Raw genomic sequence first — 17,833 nt, 5'->3', positions numbered from 1 at the left:
GCTGGAATGCAGTCTGCCGCTTGCTCTCGGAGAAGCCGCTCGCGGTGTGCATTTCTGCTCTGCCCTCAGAGTCCGGGAGCAGAAGCCCCGAGGCAGCTGGACCCTGCCCTATAGGAAGGCTCTGAGCCCGCAGCGCCTGGAGGGCAGTGCCTTTGGTTAGATGTTCACCGAACATCGATCGGGGTTTCCTGAGGGAGGACGGTTGATTGGTTAGGAGCCTGAGTGGTTTTGGTTGCTGGTACATGCCTCACCCCTGCAACCAGCCTTTCAGTAAAATTACTTTAAAGCTGCGTCAAAATAATTAACAAAGCGGAGCGTCTGGGAGCTTTTTTCTTCTCTGGGGAATACCACTGACACCTCAGCGTAAGTGGGAAAATTATGTCTTTTTTTTACCACCCCCACCCCCCACCAAACAAGTCCACAGGGGAGCCAAGATGGAACTTCTCATAGGGCAAGTGACATAATCAGTTGTCAGTTTGAGACTTAGAGCGAAGGGGTGGAGTTTACCTGTCAAATCAGGTCGAAGCTTGATGACTTCATTTGGAGGAGCCAAGGAGATAAATAGCTCACTGAAGGCAGGACACAGGCTGACTTCCTGGGAGACAGCCCTGAGGAGAAGCCACATGGACCTACCCTGATGCAGCCAGAGCCCTGGAAGCTGGAGGAGCCACGTGGAGACCCCAGCCAGTGCTGAGATGGCTTGCAACGCCACTGGATCCACAAGACTTCCCACCCACCGGCCTGTGATCTTCCTGCTTTTGGCTTCCTTGCATGTGTTCATGAGTCTGAAGAGGACTTTATAGATTGGGACCGGTCATATGGGCTAATAGCGGACTTACGGACTTGATCGGGACCGAGACGTGTTCTCAATGTTCAGTTGCTCTTGTCTATCAAGCTCCGTCGTATTCACAGATGAGTCTCCCTGGATTTGCCTCTAGTCCACCCGAACTCGACATTACTTTCCAGAGCCTTCTTTGCAAAATATCGCAACCCCGCAGCATCGAGTGGAGGCTGAGAGATAAGAGGTTGTTTAGAAACACTCGGCTCCCACCCCTTCCTTTCATAAGTATGGAAGACTGGGAGAACTGGCTTCTCCTAGGTGCCGTGGTGAGATGCTGTCTGGGGACCTGGGCCATGTGTTCAGGAGAGACGGCCTCATCGTGTTTGCCTAGATGAGGCCATCCCTCTGCCTGGGGAGCTCCTGGGGTAGGGACTCCCGAAGCCACCACACATACACACCCCCTCCCCGGGCTCTGAGACGGTGTCTTCTGCGCACACAGTTCTTTAGATGATCCATATCGTGTTTTGACCAGATGTCATCTCCTGCCACACACTTCTGGCTTTCTGTCAGGGCCATGATTTGGGCACAGATAAGGAGCATGTTGGGTTTCATCCATCATAGCCAGTTCAGAGCCCTGCAGTGTTTCACTCATTCTTTTTAACCCACTCTACTCTTGGGCAGCCCTGTGTTCAGGGTGGGGAGTACACTGATCTCAGTGAGTGTGCGTGTGCGTGCATGTATGTTGGTGGTTTTTAGCTTCCCGAATATGTTCTTGTTCTTATTTGTTCCTCGTTCCTCAAAATAGTCACCCTTTAGTGAAGGGCCCAGCTCGGAGGGTTCTGTTTGCCTAGAGCTTGCCACCCCAGGGAGGAGCCCCGGTGGTGTAGTGGTTACTCATTGGGCTGCTAACCACCAGGTCAACAGTTCAAAACCAGCACAGAAGACAGACAGGGTATTCTACGCCCATAAAGAGTTAGAATCCCGTAAACTCACAGGGGCAGGTCTTCCCTGCCCTAGAGGGGCACCATGAGTAGCACCAGCTTGATGGCGGTGAGTTTGGTTTGGTGGGTAGCCCAAGGAGCCCTAGTGGTGCTATTGGAGAAGCATCGGGCTGCTAACGTCAGGGTCGGTGGTTCAAACCCACCAGCTCCTTCTTGGTAGAAAGATGAGGCCCTGTGCTTCGCAAAAACCCTCGACAGGGTCTCTGTGAGTCGCAGTCCACTCCCTGCCCGTGGGCTTGGGGTTTCGGGAAGGGGAGGCGGGAGGTGGACGAGGCTTGATGGCATATGACTCTGACTAGGGGATTTGCTCCCTTCTGCCTTCAGGGTGAGAAGTGGCACCCAAATGGCTTGCCGCGTTCACTAGAACTCTCTCCTTCCCACCGTCAAGTCCTTCCCACAGTGAGAGGGAAAACCCCGAGAGAAATCAGAACAGCTAGTCTGGGGGTGTAGGGTGGTGTCTGGTTCTTAGACTATGTATGACGGCTGAGCCCCACACGGGAGTCCTGTTTCCAGTCAAGACAATTCTGAGTGTGTTTGGGTGCAGGCGGTGGGGGCGGGTCGTGTTGACAAGGACACATCTCCAAGAGCAGGACCACCCATACGCGCTGTGTGTGGGGAACCCAAGGCCATGCCACTAGTGTGGGGCGCCCAACAAGCCCTGCTGACTGGCTGTCCCCCACGTGGGCAGCCACTTCCTGGCTTCACCCTGAAGACAGTGGGACTGGGAGTTCCAGGTCACTGGTCAGTGTGTCTTGCGTGTGCGCCAGACAGGGGGGCACTTCCTAAACCCTGTGATCGGAAAGTTGGTGACAGTGTGTCTGCCCTGAGCCATTGTTAGCTCATGGTGATATTTACAAAGCTGATGGTGACCAAAGATTAAAACGTCCAGAATCAAATCAAGCATCTTCCTCCAGAAATGTGTGTTGAGGTTTCTCCCAGGCAGGAGACTGGGGAGGGGGCTGTGACGGCCCTGTGAGGCTCCCGCCAGAGACCCTTTCCCAGGGTCTACGGCCGGAAGAGGCCTTATCAGGAAGACAGGCTCTGCCCAATGGAGCCAGACGGAGGGTGGAAACAAGAATGTTGTCGGATCCTGTGTCTCTGGTTGAAAACAAAAGTAACAAAGGTCGTTGGACTCAACGTGAAGTGTAACCATCCGCCCCCCAGCAGGCAGACGGTGGCGTGTTCCAGGTCTGCGCTTCCTTCCCGCGGCGCCGCCGATGGCCCTTTCAGGGAGGCAGCAAGGAAGAGCTGCCAGCGCACCTTCTCTCTTCACCTGGTGGCCTTGCCCCAGACCGCCTTCTCATCTCCCACCCCACTGTCGCCTGGCCCCGGACCCCATCCGCTGTCAGCAGAGTGTCACCTGGAGCCATCGGTGGCACCTCCTGGAGCCTGCCTTCCTGCCTGTCTAGTGGCGATTGAAACCCAGGTCCAGTCCAGCCACCGAAGAGTTTCTGGAGGAGGTGGGGCATTTGAGCCAGCTCTCTAGGAAATGGGGACGTGGTGGGGAGGAGAGCGCACCAAGTGCTGTCTCAGAAGAGGCACAGAGGTGGGCAGTGGCCTTGAGGCTGCAGAGGACCTTGGGAATCCATCTTGGCAAGGTTTGTATGTTTGTTTGTATGCCGACCAGAAGATGAAGCGAAGAGGTCAGGCCGCGTCCCTTCGCAGAGCCCTTTGTCTGTGGGCCTCAGAATTGTCACTCTCGTGTCCCTGCAGCCGAGCTCTCCAAGGAGACGGTCAGACCCTGCGGGTGGGGAGCTCATCTCATGTATTTCTTCAACGCCTCTGTGCTGCAGCGGCACCCGCTGCTGTGTTCTCACCTCCGCTCGCTTGCTCCCTCCCTGCTACGGGTCGATTCCGGCGCACAGCAGCCCTGCAGGACAGAGTAGAGCTGCCCCTGTGGGTTCCCGAGATGGTCACCCTCGACGGGAGTGGGGAGCCTCATCTTCCTCCCGAGGAGCAGCCTTAGGGTTAGCAGCCAATGGGCACTGCACTGCACCCCAGGGCTGGCCGCATCAAAAGGGAAGCCACTGGTCCTTGTCTGCCCAAGGTTTATTTGTCCGTTTCAGATGGAGTTCTGTGGTACCGGGATGGGCATGGAAGTAGCACAGAGCTGAGGTAGAGGGCAGCAAGCAGTGGCTGGGAGTCTGGGCATGTAGTGGTTGGCTTGGGCACAGGGGGTCCACAGTCCTGTCCTCTCCACATTGGGGGGTTGGGGTGCTGTCTTCTGTAATCAAACGTTAGGGAACGGGTAGGGTTTTCACTGGTCCTGAGTAAACCTCTCTAACTGGCAGGACTCTAAGGCTCTTGGGCACTTGTGGCAGCCACCTCCACCTCTCAGGCTGTGGGGACAACCAGGTGTCCGAGCACCTTGGTTGTTAAGCATCACTGGTTGCAAGAATGTAAATGCTGATTTAAAAGCCAAGAAGGGGAGAAAGGCTTCCCAGGAGTCAGCAGGTCCCCTGGCTACAGGAGTTCACTCAGCAGTCTCATCAGGACCTTGCTTCATCAGAAAGTGATGTGGACATTCGCCAGGACAGGGAAGGCATGGGAGATGCGCCTACAATGTACATGTCTTACAAAGACCAAGTGTCTCCTTTTCCTCTGCCTGCTGCTTTTGAAAAGAGAGCGGCATTTGGAAAGCCCTGCCCTCCCAAGGGAGGCCCATGTAGCATGGGGGGGTGGGGGTGGGGCGGCTGGTGAGGGTTCAAAGGAAGAGAGGGGCCAACATTCTCTTGCTTTGCATTCCCAAGAGTGAAAAAAGAGTGTTCTTATTACCGAAATGTTTCCCACGTCCCCATCCTTAACTACAGTGTGTTGAGCATTTAAATTTAGAACCTCCATTTTTATGCTTGCAGTAGATAACGATTGGAGCTACCCAGGCTGAGTCCCGAAATGTAACTCACAAGATAAACCAGTGACCCTTTCTCTGCTGAAATACCAGAAGCTGTGCTGTAAAACAGGACTCCTTCCTCTGTAACCATTGTCATGTTTTAGAAATGACTCTGTGTTGGGCTGATAACCACAAGGTCAGCAGTTCAAAACCACATGCCTATCCATCGGGAAAAGATGGGGCTTTCTCCTCCCGTAAAGAGTTCCCGTCAAAAAAACAAAAAAAAAAAGAGTTCCCGTCTTGGACACTCAGGGAGACCGTTCTACCCTGTCCTACAGGGTCGCAGTGAGTCGCCGTGGACTCGATGGCACTGCGTTGAGTTTGAGTTGATAGATACTCAAAGGATGTGCCTCCTGGCGCGTGATTTACCTCTTGGGCTCTGGTTCGAAAAATACCGTGGAGACCAAAAGAGAAGGTGCCCCCTATCACAGGCAGGAGATGGGCTCTTCTGACACCCGTCTGCACCATGGTGCAGACGGGCAAAGTGCTGGCTGGCTTCTGCCACCTCCCGGCCTGGCCCTTGCGGGGGGGCCCATGGGACTCGCCTAAGCATCCCGGCAGCTTCGTCCTCCACAGTCAGTCAGAGCACGCAGGCCTCGGCAGCAGTAATGGTTCAGAGGTGCGGCAACAACGTCAGAAATGTGACGTTATCTGTCCAAGTTTATGAGTGTCGGAGCCGGGTCTAGAATTCAGGCGTGCTGAATTTTCCCTACGTGACACGGTGTCATCATGGATAGTGCAGTTGCAGTGACACACGGTAATCTTCAAGTTACCTTGTGTAAATGCTTGCTTAAATGTCTCATCATCGTCAGGTTGGACCCGTTCATGCCTGGGGGGGTGTTAGGTGCTGAGGACCTTCGGTCTCTGAGCTGGGAACTAGGGCAGAAATCAAAGTCGGCCTGGCCTTGCCTTTCCTACCAGGAAGCGAGATAGGGCCTACTCCTCTCAGGGAAATTTGCAGTTTAAACACCTTCTCGTCTGAACCCACAGTGGCCAGTCCCGCTGCCAGGGAGAGACAAGGAACACGGTCACTCCCCGTTGCCTCTCCTTGTCTGTCTGTCTGTCACCTGGCAGGTCAGTGAGTGAGGCTTGGTGCTTGTGCGCAGCCGTGTCAGACGGACGGCGGGGCTCGGGCCGCCCTCTCCATCAAGTTGCCCCAGCCTGAAATGGCCCCTTCGTGAAGTACTGACATTTTTTCCCCAATCGCATGGATCGATATGCCATGCTGGTAAATTCCCAGCCTGTCCGGCCGGATCAAGACTCCATTTTGGATATGGTGGGCCGGTTTTAAAACGCTAACGCCTTGGGGATTGAAAGGTGAAACCTGCCTGCCTGTTTTCATACCAAGAAGGCTGCGAGCACCAGTCAGGAGTGGGCAGGTTTCGGCTTTTGTCAATGGAAGATGAGAGAGAGCTCTGCTTCGGCTGATGACCGTGAGCCACGTCAGATCCACGAACTCTGTGTTCTGAGCGCACCGCCCTTCCCTTGTTTATGAACCGCGCTGGAGGCTGGCTTTCGGGAGCAGGGGATGTGGATACTTCTTTTCCTCTGTGTCGCACTCGATCCACTTTTTGGTGGCTCGGTGGCAGTGTTAGACCGAAGAAGGGGACCCTGTGCCATCTGGTGGCTCTCTGGTCCCGCCTCTCACCCAGGCAATTGGGAGCCAGTGGAGGGTGACAGCTGTGCAGACATGAGTGTGCCTGGCGTGAGACCCACCGCCACCCCTTCAGCCCCTCTCCGTTGCCTGTTGCCCAAGCCTAGCACGCACTGCTGGCTGGGCTCAGAGCCGTGTCTGTCCCCGCGGCAGTGCCAGCACCAACAGCGAACACCGCTCGCTGGCACCAAGTCAGGAGTCATTGTTCCTCCGCCCAGGGTGGTTCTGGGAACCCCACAGGGAAACATTTCCTCACCCCGCCTTCCGTCCCCTCGTCCCTCCAGCATTCTCTCTGCCTGCTCCTGCTCACGCAGGAGAGACCTTTGTCCAAGACCAAAAATTGCTGACCCAAAGCCCTCGGCCGCCCTGGGTTCAACAATCTGCCTGTTTACTTAGCACTTTGGAGAAGCACTGTAGTTTGGCACCGGGCTGTCTAAGAAGGTGATCCGACCAGACAAAATCTGACCACTGGGGTTCACCAAGAACCTCTGTCCCCCATGCTCAGCGTCTCTCTGGCAGGCATGTGTCTGAAGCCGACCACAGCTGCATCAACGGAGCTTGAGAAGCAGGAGGCTGAGAGAGGCCTTCGACCCCCGGCTGGCCTGGCCGCGCCCTTGTCCCCGCCCTCTTCCATATCCCTTCTGGCTGGTGCCCTGCACTGTGTGCCCAGGCTCCCGCCCCTGGGGTGGTGGGGCAGCATGGACCCAGAATCCTTTTTTGATCTCTGCCACACTTTCGGCTTGAGTCCAGAACGAATCATTGTCCTTGTAGACCTCTGTTATCCTCCAGGTGTCCAATAAGGGAGTTAGGCCAGATTTACTGGCTCGAAATCCTCCCAGTATGATCCCTGGTGGTGTAGTGGTTGTGGTGCAAGGAGGAAAATGGGGGCTTTCTACTCCTGGAAAGAGTACTGTCTCAGAAACTCACAGGGGTGTTTTCACCTCGTCCGGTAGGGTCGCTATGAGTCGGCACGAACTTGATGACAGTGGGTGAGTGACAGGGTGCTGGGGTGCCTTAGCTCTTCACTCTCAGTATTTATCCACCCACCTCTTTCCCTTCCATCCTCCTGAATCGCAGAATATTTGGGCTCTAGTAATTTGTACAAGCACCTACCCAGGGGATGTTTGTTTGTGGAGCACATTGCGCCAGCGTGACTCGGGGCGGGGCAAGATGTGACCCACACCTACTGCTATCAGCTCACCACCCCAGCGTGCCAGGGCATTGCCCTCAAGTTGTTTCCAACACAGCCACCGACCAGAGGGAGCAGAGCTGCTCTGTAGGGTGCCCGGGACCTTCTTTATGGGAGCCGCCAGCCTCATCTTTCCGGCTCATGGATTTGAACCGCCGACCTTGTTTGTGGTGAGCACCAAAGCTTCCTCTGTGCCACCAGGTCGTTTTAATGCACATCACCACCTCTCTTAGCCCTTCCTTGTGCTCCCGTCCAGCGTCTGAAGGCCCCAGTCAGCCTCCCAGCCCAGCCCGTTCCCTCACCCAAGCACACCTTCTTTCTCACCTTCTCTCCTGCCTACCTGCCCCACGAAGGCTCTCATGGTGATGACATTAAAGGAGAAAAGGGAAAAGGCCTGCCGAGTCGATTCCAGCTCGGCAGCCCTGTAGGACAGAGTAGAGGGTTTCTAAAGGGTTCCCGAGGCTGCAAGCTTTACAGGCACAGGGGCTACGCCTCTCTGCACCGACCGGAACCAAACTGCCAGCAGACCGATTCCAACCCAGAGGGAGACGCTGTGGGGGAGTCGGACTGGACCTCTGCGCTCCAAGACGAAGTCTTCTCAACAGAGTCTCCCCAGGAGGGTCTGGGGTTCCACCCACCGTGTGATTTCTCTAAGGATGTGTGCTGTCTGTCTCTGGAAGGCTCCGGAAAACATCTTAAACTCTAAGAAAGCTCTCCAAAGCCAGATGTTAAGAAACTAGAACGGTCCCACGTGTGGCTGAGTCGGACTCCTCTTTTCCCACCTGGTGAAATGACCCAGCCTCTGCTCTCCTTTCCTCAGGGACACCCGTGTTGACACTTAACACACGGAAGAGATCCTCCTGCCAGAATGTGTCCAAACATGATTCACAGTCTCTCCCCCAGCTCATGCCCCCCCCCCACCAGTTTATAAACTGGTCTGAGGGAACACAGAGTAAGGAAGAAAGCTGGTCAGTGATGAATAGAACTTAGCTGTTGCATCTTGAGGCCCTGTGCTTTTAAAGAAACAATACTGTAGCTGTGACAAGAATAAAGGCAAAGCACTCATTAAAGAGATGTCTGGGACAGAGAGTGGAAGTATGCCCACAAATCTAGAGAGAGCTTCGACAGAGGGCATTCGAGCACGGGTGTTCACTTTGCTACAGATATGCCCAGGATGTGGCACAGCTAGTCTCCTCGAGGGAAATGGGTCCTTGGGCCGGTGGGGGTTCAGGATCACAGTCTTGGGAGACACCCAGGCTCATTGGCATAGCACAATTCGCAGACACAAAGTTCTGCACCGTACTTTACGCAGCCTTCTACAGAGGGCTACTGGGCCCTCTGGCAAGAGGAAAGCAGCTCAGTGGAATTCTCAGCTCCATGGACACAGTCCAGTGGACGAAGAGCCAATGGAAGCAGTTTGTGGACCACGAACATCAGCCTCCCTGACCCTGAGACCAGAAGAGCTAGCTGGTGCCCTGCTACCACCGCCAACTATGCCAAGAGGATCACAGTGGAGGAGGGATCACAGTAGACGGTCCCAGAGACACTGGGAGAAAGACGTGGAACAAAACACAAAATCATGAAAAAGCCCAGGTTTCCTGTTTGGATTAAGACTCGTGGGTCCCTGAGACTGTGGCCCTGAAGTCTGGAACTAAACTCCCCCGTGGCTCAGTCCCCAGCCCAGCACTAGCCCCCAGGTCCACGAGGGAGCGCCACACGCCACACTGCAGGATCATCGGATGTTTGAAGTCAAAGGTGTTGACCCAAGGACAGTTTGAGAAGGTTCAGAAGGAAGAGGGAATGGAAGCAGGAAACGGGGAAGAAGTGAGAGAGGCGCCCATCGGGGGACTGCCCTCAATGCGGTGACATAAAATGAGTAGGATTTCCAATGGAAATCTGATCTGCTCTGTAAACTTTCACCCGGTTCACCAAAAACAATGGCCAAGGTGACACAGTGTGTAGCTTTATGCATCAGTTTAGTCCCCAGGTATCCTCATGCATGTCAATGCGTCCACGTCATGTTCCATTACTAGATACAGAGTGAAAGATAAAACCCAGCAGTAACCGTTCATAGCAATATTACTATTACCCATCAGTCAGATCTCCCTAAGTTATTGAGAATCAGATAGTGGAAACAAGACCAGGCAATTTGGGAAGTAAGTAAATCTGTAAGACCCGAGTGTAACAGCCCCTGCCTCCCTGTCTCACCCCAAATTCCAGATAAAGAGGGCTTCCCAATGTGCCTTGGTCTTAATGTGGCTGTTTGTCCCAAAGGACTTTGGAAAGTTATTCCACGAACTCACCTGGTGAGGGGAACTCCATTTCCCAAACTCTTGTCTTTTCACATCTCTGGGTTTTTCCACACACAACTGACAGCCCTTTTTTGGTGCAGGCTATCATCAAACAGGTCCTGAGACCCGGGCAGAATTGCTAGCACTAAGGGTGGTACTCTTGTTACCAGTGGAGCTGCCATCTATAGGGTCAGCAGTTGGAACCCTCCCTCAGCTCCGAGGGTGGTCAAGAATGGATTAATCTGTTTTCAGTGATTTCTGAGGGGGGAAATGGATTCGGACCCCGCATCTCGACGCTCCTTCCAGGACGGATTAGCGTCGAGGCCCTGGGTTCTACTGTCCTGTGATACAGAAACCCTTCCTACTCGCCGCTTGTCTCCATTCGTACCAGGTCATCAGCCTTGCTGTCGGGTCTTGTCCAACTCACGGGACCCCCATGTGGTACCTTTCCTAGCCGCCATCTGCAGCAGCCTGCATGCCCTGGGACCGCGGATGGGTTCGAACCACCCACCCGTGAGTCAGAGCTTGAGAGCAGACTGCATGCACCAGTCCAGCCGTGGGCCTCTGGTGACTCAGAGGCCCATGTCTGTCTCTGCTTTGTCTGCGAGCTGATAACATGTGACAGACAAGTAACTCACTCCATGACACACATGGGAAAGAAGCCCGAGCCCAGTCTTGCTCAGTTCAGTACCTCCCCCAGAACTGGTCCTAGAAGCCCCCAGGAAACCGTCCGAGCTGGTGTTTGCCAGGCCTGGGGGGCAGGTGGGGGAGCCTGGAGGGGAGTGACTGGTGGTGTAGTACTCGCTACCAGTCACAGCCACGCCTGCCTGTGTGCCTCATTTGGAAGTGGTGCCCGTGCAGGGAGGGGTGGCAGGGGCTCAGGATGCCCCCCGAACGTGTACATTTCACCCCGGGTAAAGTTTTTTAAAATGAAAAGTGGGCCGTCTATAAATGTGCTTAGCTTGCTATCTGTGACCCGATCGGTTTTCCGTCTGAGCAGGACCTGCCCACCACACCCCTGCCGGTACTGCCTGTAACCCCCGGCGCAGGCAGTTCTGCTGCCCCGAGCATCGCCCACCCACTTATCTTCTTCAGACACTGTAAAACAGTGTTGTTGGTTTGGTTTTTTTAATGTGCTTTGTCCTGTTTGATTTAAAATTACATGAACTCTCCTGCGCTCTGCCAGGTGCTGGCCAGGTACCCATGATGTCTGCATGGTCTTTAGGGGGAAGGGCGATGCCTTTGAGCTTTAGTGGTGAGACCATTGTAGGAGAGCCCTCTATCCATTCGCGAACTTCCTGTGGGTCTCCATCAGAGACAGTCTGCCTGCTAGACCCAAGTCCCAACCACCAAACCAGACCTTTGCTTTGTGTCCAAGGTGGCCGTCCGAACTCCCACTGTGGTAGATTCACTGGAGCCGACTTTAAAAAAACAAACAAAACATTCTGGGTCTAGCATTACCTCTGGCTCCAAAAATCAAAACAACAGAATGGTTGCAAGTGTGGTAGCTTTGGACCAGACCAAGCTCCCAAGGTAGGGGTAAGTTCCCCCCTACCTTGTGGGGCTGAGTCACGGGGCAACTCTGTTGGGCTGGGGGGCCGGTGGGGGCTCAGCAAGTCAGGGTCCCCTCCCCTACCTTGCTGGAGCCTTGGTCATCCTCAAGGCAGGTGGGGGGGGGGGGGCAAACTGAGAAGACCAAGAGGGAAGCTGTAGGTAGAGTGGGGAGGTGACAGCCGGGGGCACCCCATGTGGCCCCTTCCCAGGAGAGGAAAGGGAGGGACATTCAGGGCTGATGCTGACAAAGCGCACCTGCTGTCCGTCCCTGGGGCCCAAGAAGGCCTGTACCGTCGTCTTCCTCTACCTTCGTGCCTCAGACTCCTGCGCCCACCGGGGAGAAGGCCGCACGCATGCTTCCCGAAGCTCACGCTGGTCCGATGCCTTCCCTGACTGGTTAGAGAGGCGCGCTGAGCAGAGCCCGCATGGGTACACTTAACCCAGCTGCCACAAGAACGTTTTCAAAACTCTTGATGATTCCGGTCCATTATTCGTCTTGTTCAGTGGTACCCAGTTCACTGGTCTTAAACACAACACCTGCAGGCTTAGGCCTTGGGCTCTGAGTGTGGGCTGTGTCTGGCCAGGCCTGGAGGACACACCAGCCACGTTGTCCTTGCCCTTTGTGCCTTCTTCTGAAGTGCCGGAGAAAAGTTCCAGGCAAACAGCCCCGAAAAGACCACCTTCCTCCCTCCCTGCAGGAGCAGAGTGGGGGAGGGGAGCGGGTGCCCTGCGGGCTCCAGAAAGCCCCTGGATGCTGTCGGGGTTCAAGGCTCTCTTGAACTGCCCATGCTGCTCCTTCGGTCCCCTGTGACCGGGGACATCAGTGTGGCTCCTCAGTCCCCGCTGTCCCTACTGCTGAGGGGAGGCAGGATGATAAAGAGGTGTGATCCTCAGGGTGTGTGGTAAGCTTGATGTTGTCAGAGCGGAGTCCAGTGCCCCAGCTAGTTCAGGAACGGACTCTCAGCTCTGAGAAGCTGGGAGGGGTGCGTCTTACTCGTGCACGCTGCGCAGACCCTCGCCGTCCGCCCCGTCGGCCAGACCCTGGGGAGTGGTCTCAGGAGCCCGTCGTCTGCTTGCCTTTCAGACGCTCCCCAGAGGAAAGGGGGGGGGGGGCTCTGCAGGCGGGGAGGGTGCAGCCAGAATGAGAGTGGGGCGTCTCTACCCCTGCTTTCATTCACCAGGCCGTCGTCCCGGGAGCGCCAGGCGCCTTCCCCAGGAAGTGTCTCTCTCTCTCCTGGACGCATCTTTAGACCCTTGGGGGCCTCTTCCACTGCACACCTGTCCCAGCGAGTCGTCCGCAGAGCATCCTCACCTCCAGGGCAGGTGTCCTGAGGACCACCCCCCCCCGCGGGGCTCTGGCCTGAGTTGCTCTCATTCGATGCGCTGACTGGCGCCCTACGTGAGGACTCCGGCTGGGGCTTGCGCACGTGATCCACGCACCTGACACCCATTCCCAGATGGGATTGTGACCACAGAGACGGGAGGCAGCGTCCGACATGACCCTGAACCGCTGAGCCTCCTCTGTGTCCTCTGCTCCAGGAACAGGGGAGGCCGGCCTGGCTGTCGTTTCCGGTGAGCTTGGGGCGCTGGAAGTGCTGGGATGGCTAATGACTGCCAGCTGTGCCCCCCCGTAGCTGCAAACGCCTGCTCTTCCCCAGAAACGAATCCCATTGAGTTGCTCCCTGCCGGTAAGACACCTGTGACAAAAATGTCCTGCCGCATCCGCATGCCCTGTCCACTCTGCCAGGCCAGGAGCCTCGTGGACTACTCGACGAGATCCTACAAGGCCGCCCACTTGGGTGGATGGTGACAATGTACCCAGAGAACTCGGAGCACAGGGCTGGGGAGAGCCGAGGGGACGGACTACCTGGAAGGAGGGCTGAGGATGGAGGGACAGGGAGGGCTCCAGTTCATGTCAGCACATACTGGAAGGAGCAGATGGAATCTCCCCGCGGCAATGGCGCGTGGCGTGCAGGGGTGACACTCCAGAGTGGCCGCAGGCTCGGGACCCCCCTGGCATCGTGAGCGTCGCTTTGGGCTGCTGCCTGCAAGGCTGGCCCGCACTTAGAACCCTGCAGACTGCTCTGCAGCAGGAATTGGAGACCCTCTGGTGGCAGGCTCGCTGCAGGCTGGCCCCGCACCTGATGGCAGGGAAGTGGGCTATTCAGAGGGGCCCTGGGCCTGGAGAGGCTTGGGTTCTCATGAGCATGGGCCAGAGAAGAGGGGATCCTCGAGTTTGGGCCATTTATAAAATGTATTGCATCGAGCACATCTGTTGCACAAGACCCCTGAGAGGTGTTTATAAGCAAAGGTGCCCCCTTGTAGACAGAAGTGGGCCAGGCCCACACCATGCCGCCTCCCATGCAAAAGCTGCCCAGGTAGCAGGGCAGAGAGAAGAACTGAAGCCTTTGAATCACAGTGTCGGCCAAGAATGGCGCATGGCCTGCCCAATGAAGGCGTGGGTGTGTGAAAGTCCAGCAGAGTGTCCCTTAGACGAAAGGACTGAGAGACTTCTTCTCGTGGACTTTGTCCACGAGAAGGACAGCATACCTCAGTGGAGAGAGAGCAAGAAAGAGGCAGACCCTTAAGGAGAGAGGTTGGCTGACCCCGGGCTCGTCTGGGTAGACTAGAGAAACAAATACTTGGACACACATATGTGTATAAGGAAGAGGTTTAGATACAAGAGGAATTGTACATGGAGAAAACATCCCAACCCAGTCCCGTCCACGGCCTTAAGTCTGATATTAGCCCTTATGTCTGATCCCAATTTATATAAAGTCCTCTTCAGACTCACGAAACACATGCAGGACGATCACAAGCCGGTGGGTAGAAAGTCTTTGGGTCCAGTGGCGTTGTAAGCATCTCTCTGTGGTATCTCCGTCTTTAGAGGTCTGGTTGCACCCATGTGGCTTGTCTGGCTCAGAGCACGAGAGCACGAGAGCGAGATGTCAGTGGCTATGGTAGGGGTTGGATTTCTCCGGCCCTAAGGAGTGACTTGATATGATGACGTACCATCAGTGAGCAAATGCCCCTTCTCAGGAGTCTGCATCCACTCCTGCAAGGGTATCTGTGTGCCGCTGTGTCCTGGCTCGCGCAGGAGAGGGGAGCATTCTGACTGCCCTGGGTGGCACAGTGGCCCAGGGTCCCACTGGACACGTGAAGTCCCAGTCCATCTCAACCCCCACCCCCCAGGAGCTGCGTGTGTGGTGCCTGGAATCCGACCGGCATGGATTTGCGTCCCAGCAGCCCTGTATCTGGGGTCTCTCCCTGAGTGTGCTCCCATCTCGCAGCATTGAGATTGATAAGACCCAAGGTTCTGTTTATTCTTCCCCAGATAGCTTGTTAATCCACCTAATTCCCTCCGCCTGACTTGCCCCTGCAAGGGGTGAGCACGCTCTCACAGGAGGGGCCTTGGGTGGAGCCCAGGGTTCTGCCGGGGGTCATTTGTCTCCCCAGTTCTCACACACAAACACATTGTACAAACAGTGCAGCACTGCACCCCTCGCAAGACTGTCCTGGCAGTCTGCTTTTGAGAGGTCGGGGCCTGGAGAGGCCTGTGGAGCAGTCCTCTGCTCAGGCCTTCCTCCCCGCGGCACACGTCCTCCAGTCCCTCCTGCTGTCTGATGGTCCCTGCCTCCACAAGAACGCTCCTTCCGCTGGGGCAGCGTGCTGTGTATTTCCAGTGCCCAGCAGACACTTGGAAAATACAGCGCGTGGGTGGACGGACGGACAGACGACTCACCTGAGATGCACTAAGACCATGTACCTGAACCACTTGCTACTGTGTCTGAGTCGATCAGTCGTGAACAGATAGGGTTTTTGTTCACTCGTCCGTTCATGACATCGGTCAATGCCTGGCACGATTGGGGATATGACAGCAGGTGTAACAGATGAAGTCTCTGGCCCCAGGCCCTGCGTCCTCGTGGCTGTAGGAACAGTAGATATGGAGCATCTGCCATAGCTATACATTTTTTCCCACCCAACCCCGGGAGAAAGGTCACCCACTTGCTGCCACTCCTGCCCGTCGCCACTCACCTCGGCCAGAGGAAGCTCCCGGCCCAGGACTTGCTGAGAGGGACTCGGGCCTGTGGGGCAGACGTAAAACAAGAACACCCAGAGCCCCGTCCGGAAGAAGCACCTAGGCCAGGCCTCTTGTGGGGGTCCTAGGCGAGCAGCACCCAAAGGAATGCAGGGCGAGCCTCCCGCCTCTGAGGAGGGGAAGGCCTGGGCTGAGCGCTCCTGCCGGGTCCTGCCCTCCTCACCCTCACCCGTCCTGAGGGGGCTCGCTTTCACTGACCCTCGGCCAACCATGTCTTCCCAGGGCCTGGCCTGCCCCAGAGACCCTGTCAGTCAGGTCAGCAGGCCTGCGGGGAAATGCTCACCTCCAGATGAACTGACTGCTGCACCCTCAGCCAGCCCTGGCCTCCCTGCCCCTCACAGCACACTGTCAGCGAACAGGTCCAGTGGTGTCCCTTATGCGGTCTGCAAACATTTTCCCAGGAACCTTAGGAGAATATTTTAAAGCCAGAGCTCTCCGGCCTCATGCCCATGCATGCATTCTCAGGCTCCACTGCTCTTGCTCTTCCAGGGACTCCATCAAGCTAAACTTATCTCCTTCCATTGCAGAAGTTTCCAGAACTGAAATTCAAGTACGTGGAGGAGGAGCAGCCCGAGGAGTTCTTTATCCCCTATGTCTGGTCCCTGGTCTACAACTCCGCCACCGGCCTGTACTGGAACCCCCAGGACATCCAGCTGTTCACGATGGACTCTGACTGAGGGCCCCCCGGCCGCCACCCCACCTCCAAGCAGCCCCCCAGTGATTTTCTCCCTGGGGACAGAAGCAGGCAGACACAGGGCCTGCTGTCTCTTCTGCTGCTGAGGATGACATGAAGCGTGCTTCCCCGCCACTCTGAGTGGGGAACCTGTGCCGTTGGCAGCCGAGCACCCAGCTTAGAGTGTAGAGCGAAAGGGGGCGTGGGCACCAGCCAGTAATAAACCTGGAAACCTGCTACGCGGCCTGCAGTGTTCATGTCTGAGCCCCAGCCCAAGCTTCCCCGGGTGCCCATCCCGCTCCACCAGGGCCCAGCTCTCCCTTTTGGGGGGTGTGCATGTGCGAGTGCATGCGTTCCTTGTTCACGTTATCCGTGACCCACTACGGGTCAGTTCCCGTTCGTAGTGACCCTAAAGGACAGAGCTGAGCTGCCTGGGCTGTGATCTCCACAGAAGCAGACTCCCACAGTGTGAACCGCTGGCCTTCCCGGAGCAGCCACGTATTTTAAGCACTGCGCCCCCAGGCCTCCGTTGTTAGCATGTTGGTCCAGGCTCATCGTGCCCCCTGCCCCACCCTCCCGATCATTAGGGCTGAGCCCATTGCTGCAGCCACTGCGTCGTCCTTGGCTTCCTCTTTCACTGACCCTCCACTGGGCCTTCCTTCTCTCTCCGAGCACTGGTCTGAGAGACATTGTTAACATTAAGGAAGACCAGCCTAGAGACGGATAAGACAGGACACTGACCCTGGGTGCGCTGCTGCGGATCTGGCCTCAGCACTGAGTTAAGTCAGAGCCCAGCACAGGTTAGACGACTGTCCAGACGGGTCACTCCAGACCCTCGGCAAGGGCCATGGGGCGGGGTAGAACTGCCCCCCGCGCATTCCGAGGCTGGGAGGAGGAAGTCTCGTGTGTGTGTGTACACGTACACACACGCACGCGCGCTCTCTCGAGAAGTGGCTGGCTTTGAACTCCTGAGCTTGGGGCTGATAGCCCCATCAACGTGTAAACCACTGCGCCACCAGGGCTCCCTTGCTCTAATCTACTCTGTGTTGATCTCTAGGAAGGAGAAAGCCTCCCGTGAGCGAGTCTTTTTGCCTTCAGTCTGCGAGTAAGAGGATACAGGAGACCAATCTGATGAATACTAGACCCCACACGTGGGGCTTCCCCTGCGTTTCTGATGCTGTAGCCTTCTGGTCCCGGGGGTGGGGAGGGGCAGCACTGGGCTGCTGAGTGGAGTGGGACCGTCCTATCTCACCACACTGCCCACAGGAGGCCCCGTTCCAGCCTAGCGGAGCCTCTTCTCATCCTCAAAGGCAGGGCCGGCACCCGCTCCCTGTAGCCACAGCTGGCCGTGAAGGTGAGGCACCTGCCAAAGGCTTAGTCCACACAGCCCCCTGTGATTGACAGCCACTGCAGGCCTGCGGTGACCTTGCCAGCAGGGCGATTCCACTCACCTCACCTGGGCAGGTGGTGACACGCTGGCTTCCTGAGGATGAGGGGCCGTGGCTTAGCGGGAAGACCCAGCACACAACCATCTTGGCACTCTCCGCCTCCGGGTCTCCTGCAGCAACACTTCACCGACAGTGGTGTGCACCACGTCACTCAGTCGGGCCTGGGGAAGGAAGGCGAGGGGTCCTGGTGGCATCGTGGGGCTCCACTGTGTGATACAGGGTCAGCAGTCTGAAACCACAGCCACTCCAATGG

General features: G+C 56.4%; 1 protein-coding gene across 2 annotated transcripts in view; it reads left to right on the top strand.

Annotated features, from left to right (window-relative positions):
- Positions 1–16,369, top strand: part of DYM (dymeclin) — a 315,716-nt gene extending 299,347 nt beyond the window's left edge. For both annotated transcript variants that reach the window (XM_045296193.1, XM_045296192.1), the window contains exon 17: positions 15,987–16,369. In XM_045296193.1, the coding sequence (XP_045152128.1) occupies positions 15,987–16,136 (150 nt within the window). In that variant the 3' untranslated portion in view covers positions 16,137–16,369. The remainder of the gene's footprint in view (positions 1–15,986) is intronic.
- The last annotated feature ends 1,464 nt before the right edge of the window (positions 16,370–17,833 follow it).

The sequence above is a fragment of the Echinops telfairi genome, unplaced genomic scaffold (genome assembly GCF_000313985.2).
Source record: "Echinops telfairi isolate 266 unplaced genomic scaffold, ASM31398v2 ScPeMD7_7400;HRSCAF=8409, whole genome shotgun sequence".
NCBI lineage: Eukaryota > Metazoa > Chordata > Mammalia > Afrosoricida > Tenrecidae > Echinops > Echinops telfairi.
This window is presented reverse-complemented; position numbering and strand designations above follow the sequence as displayed.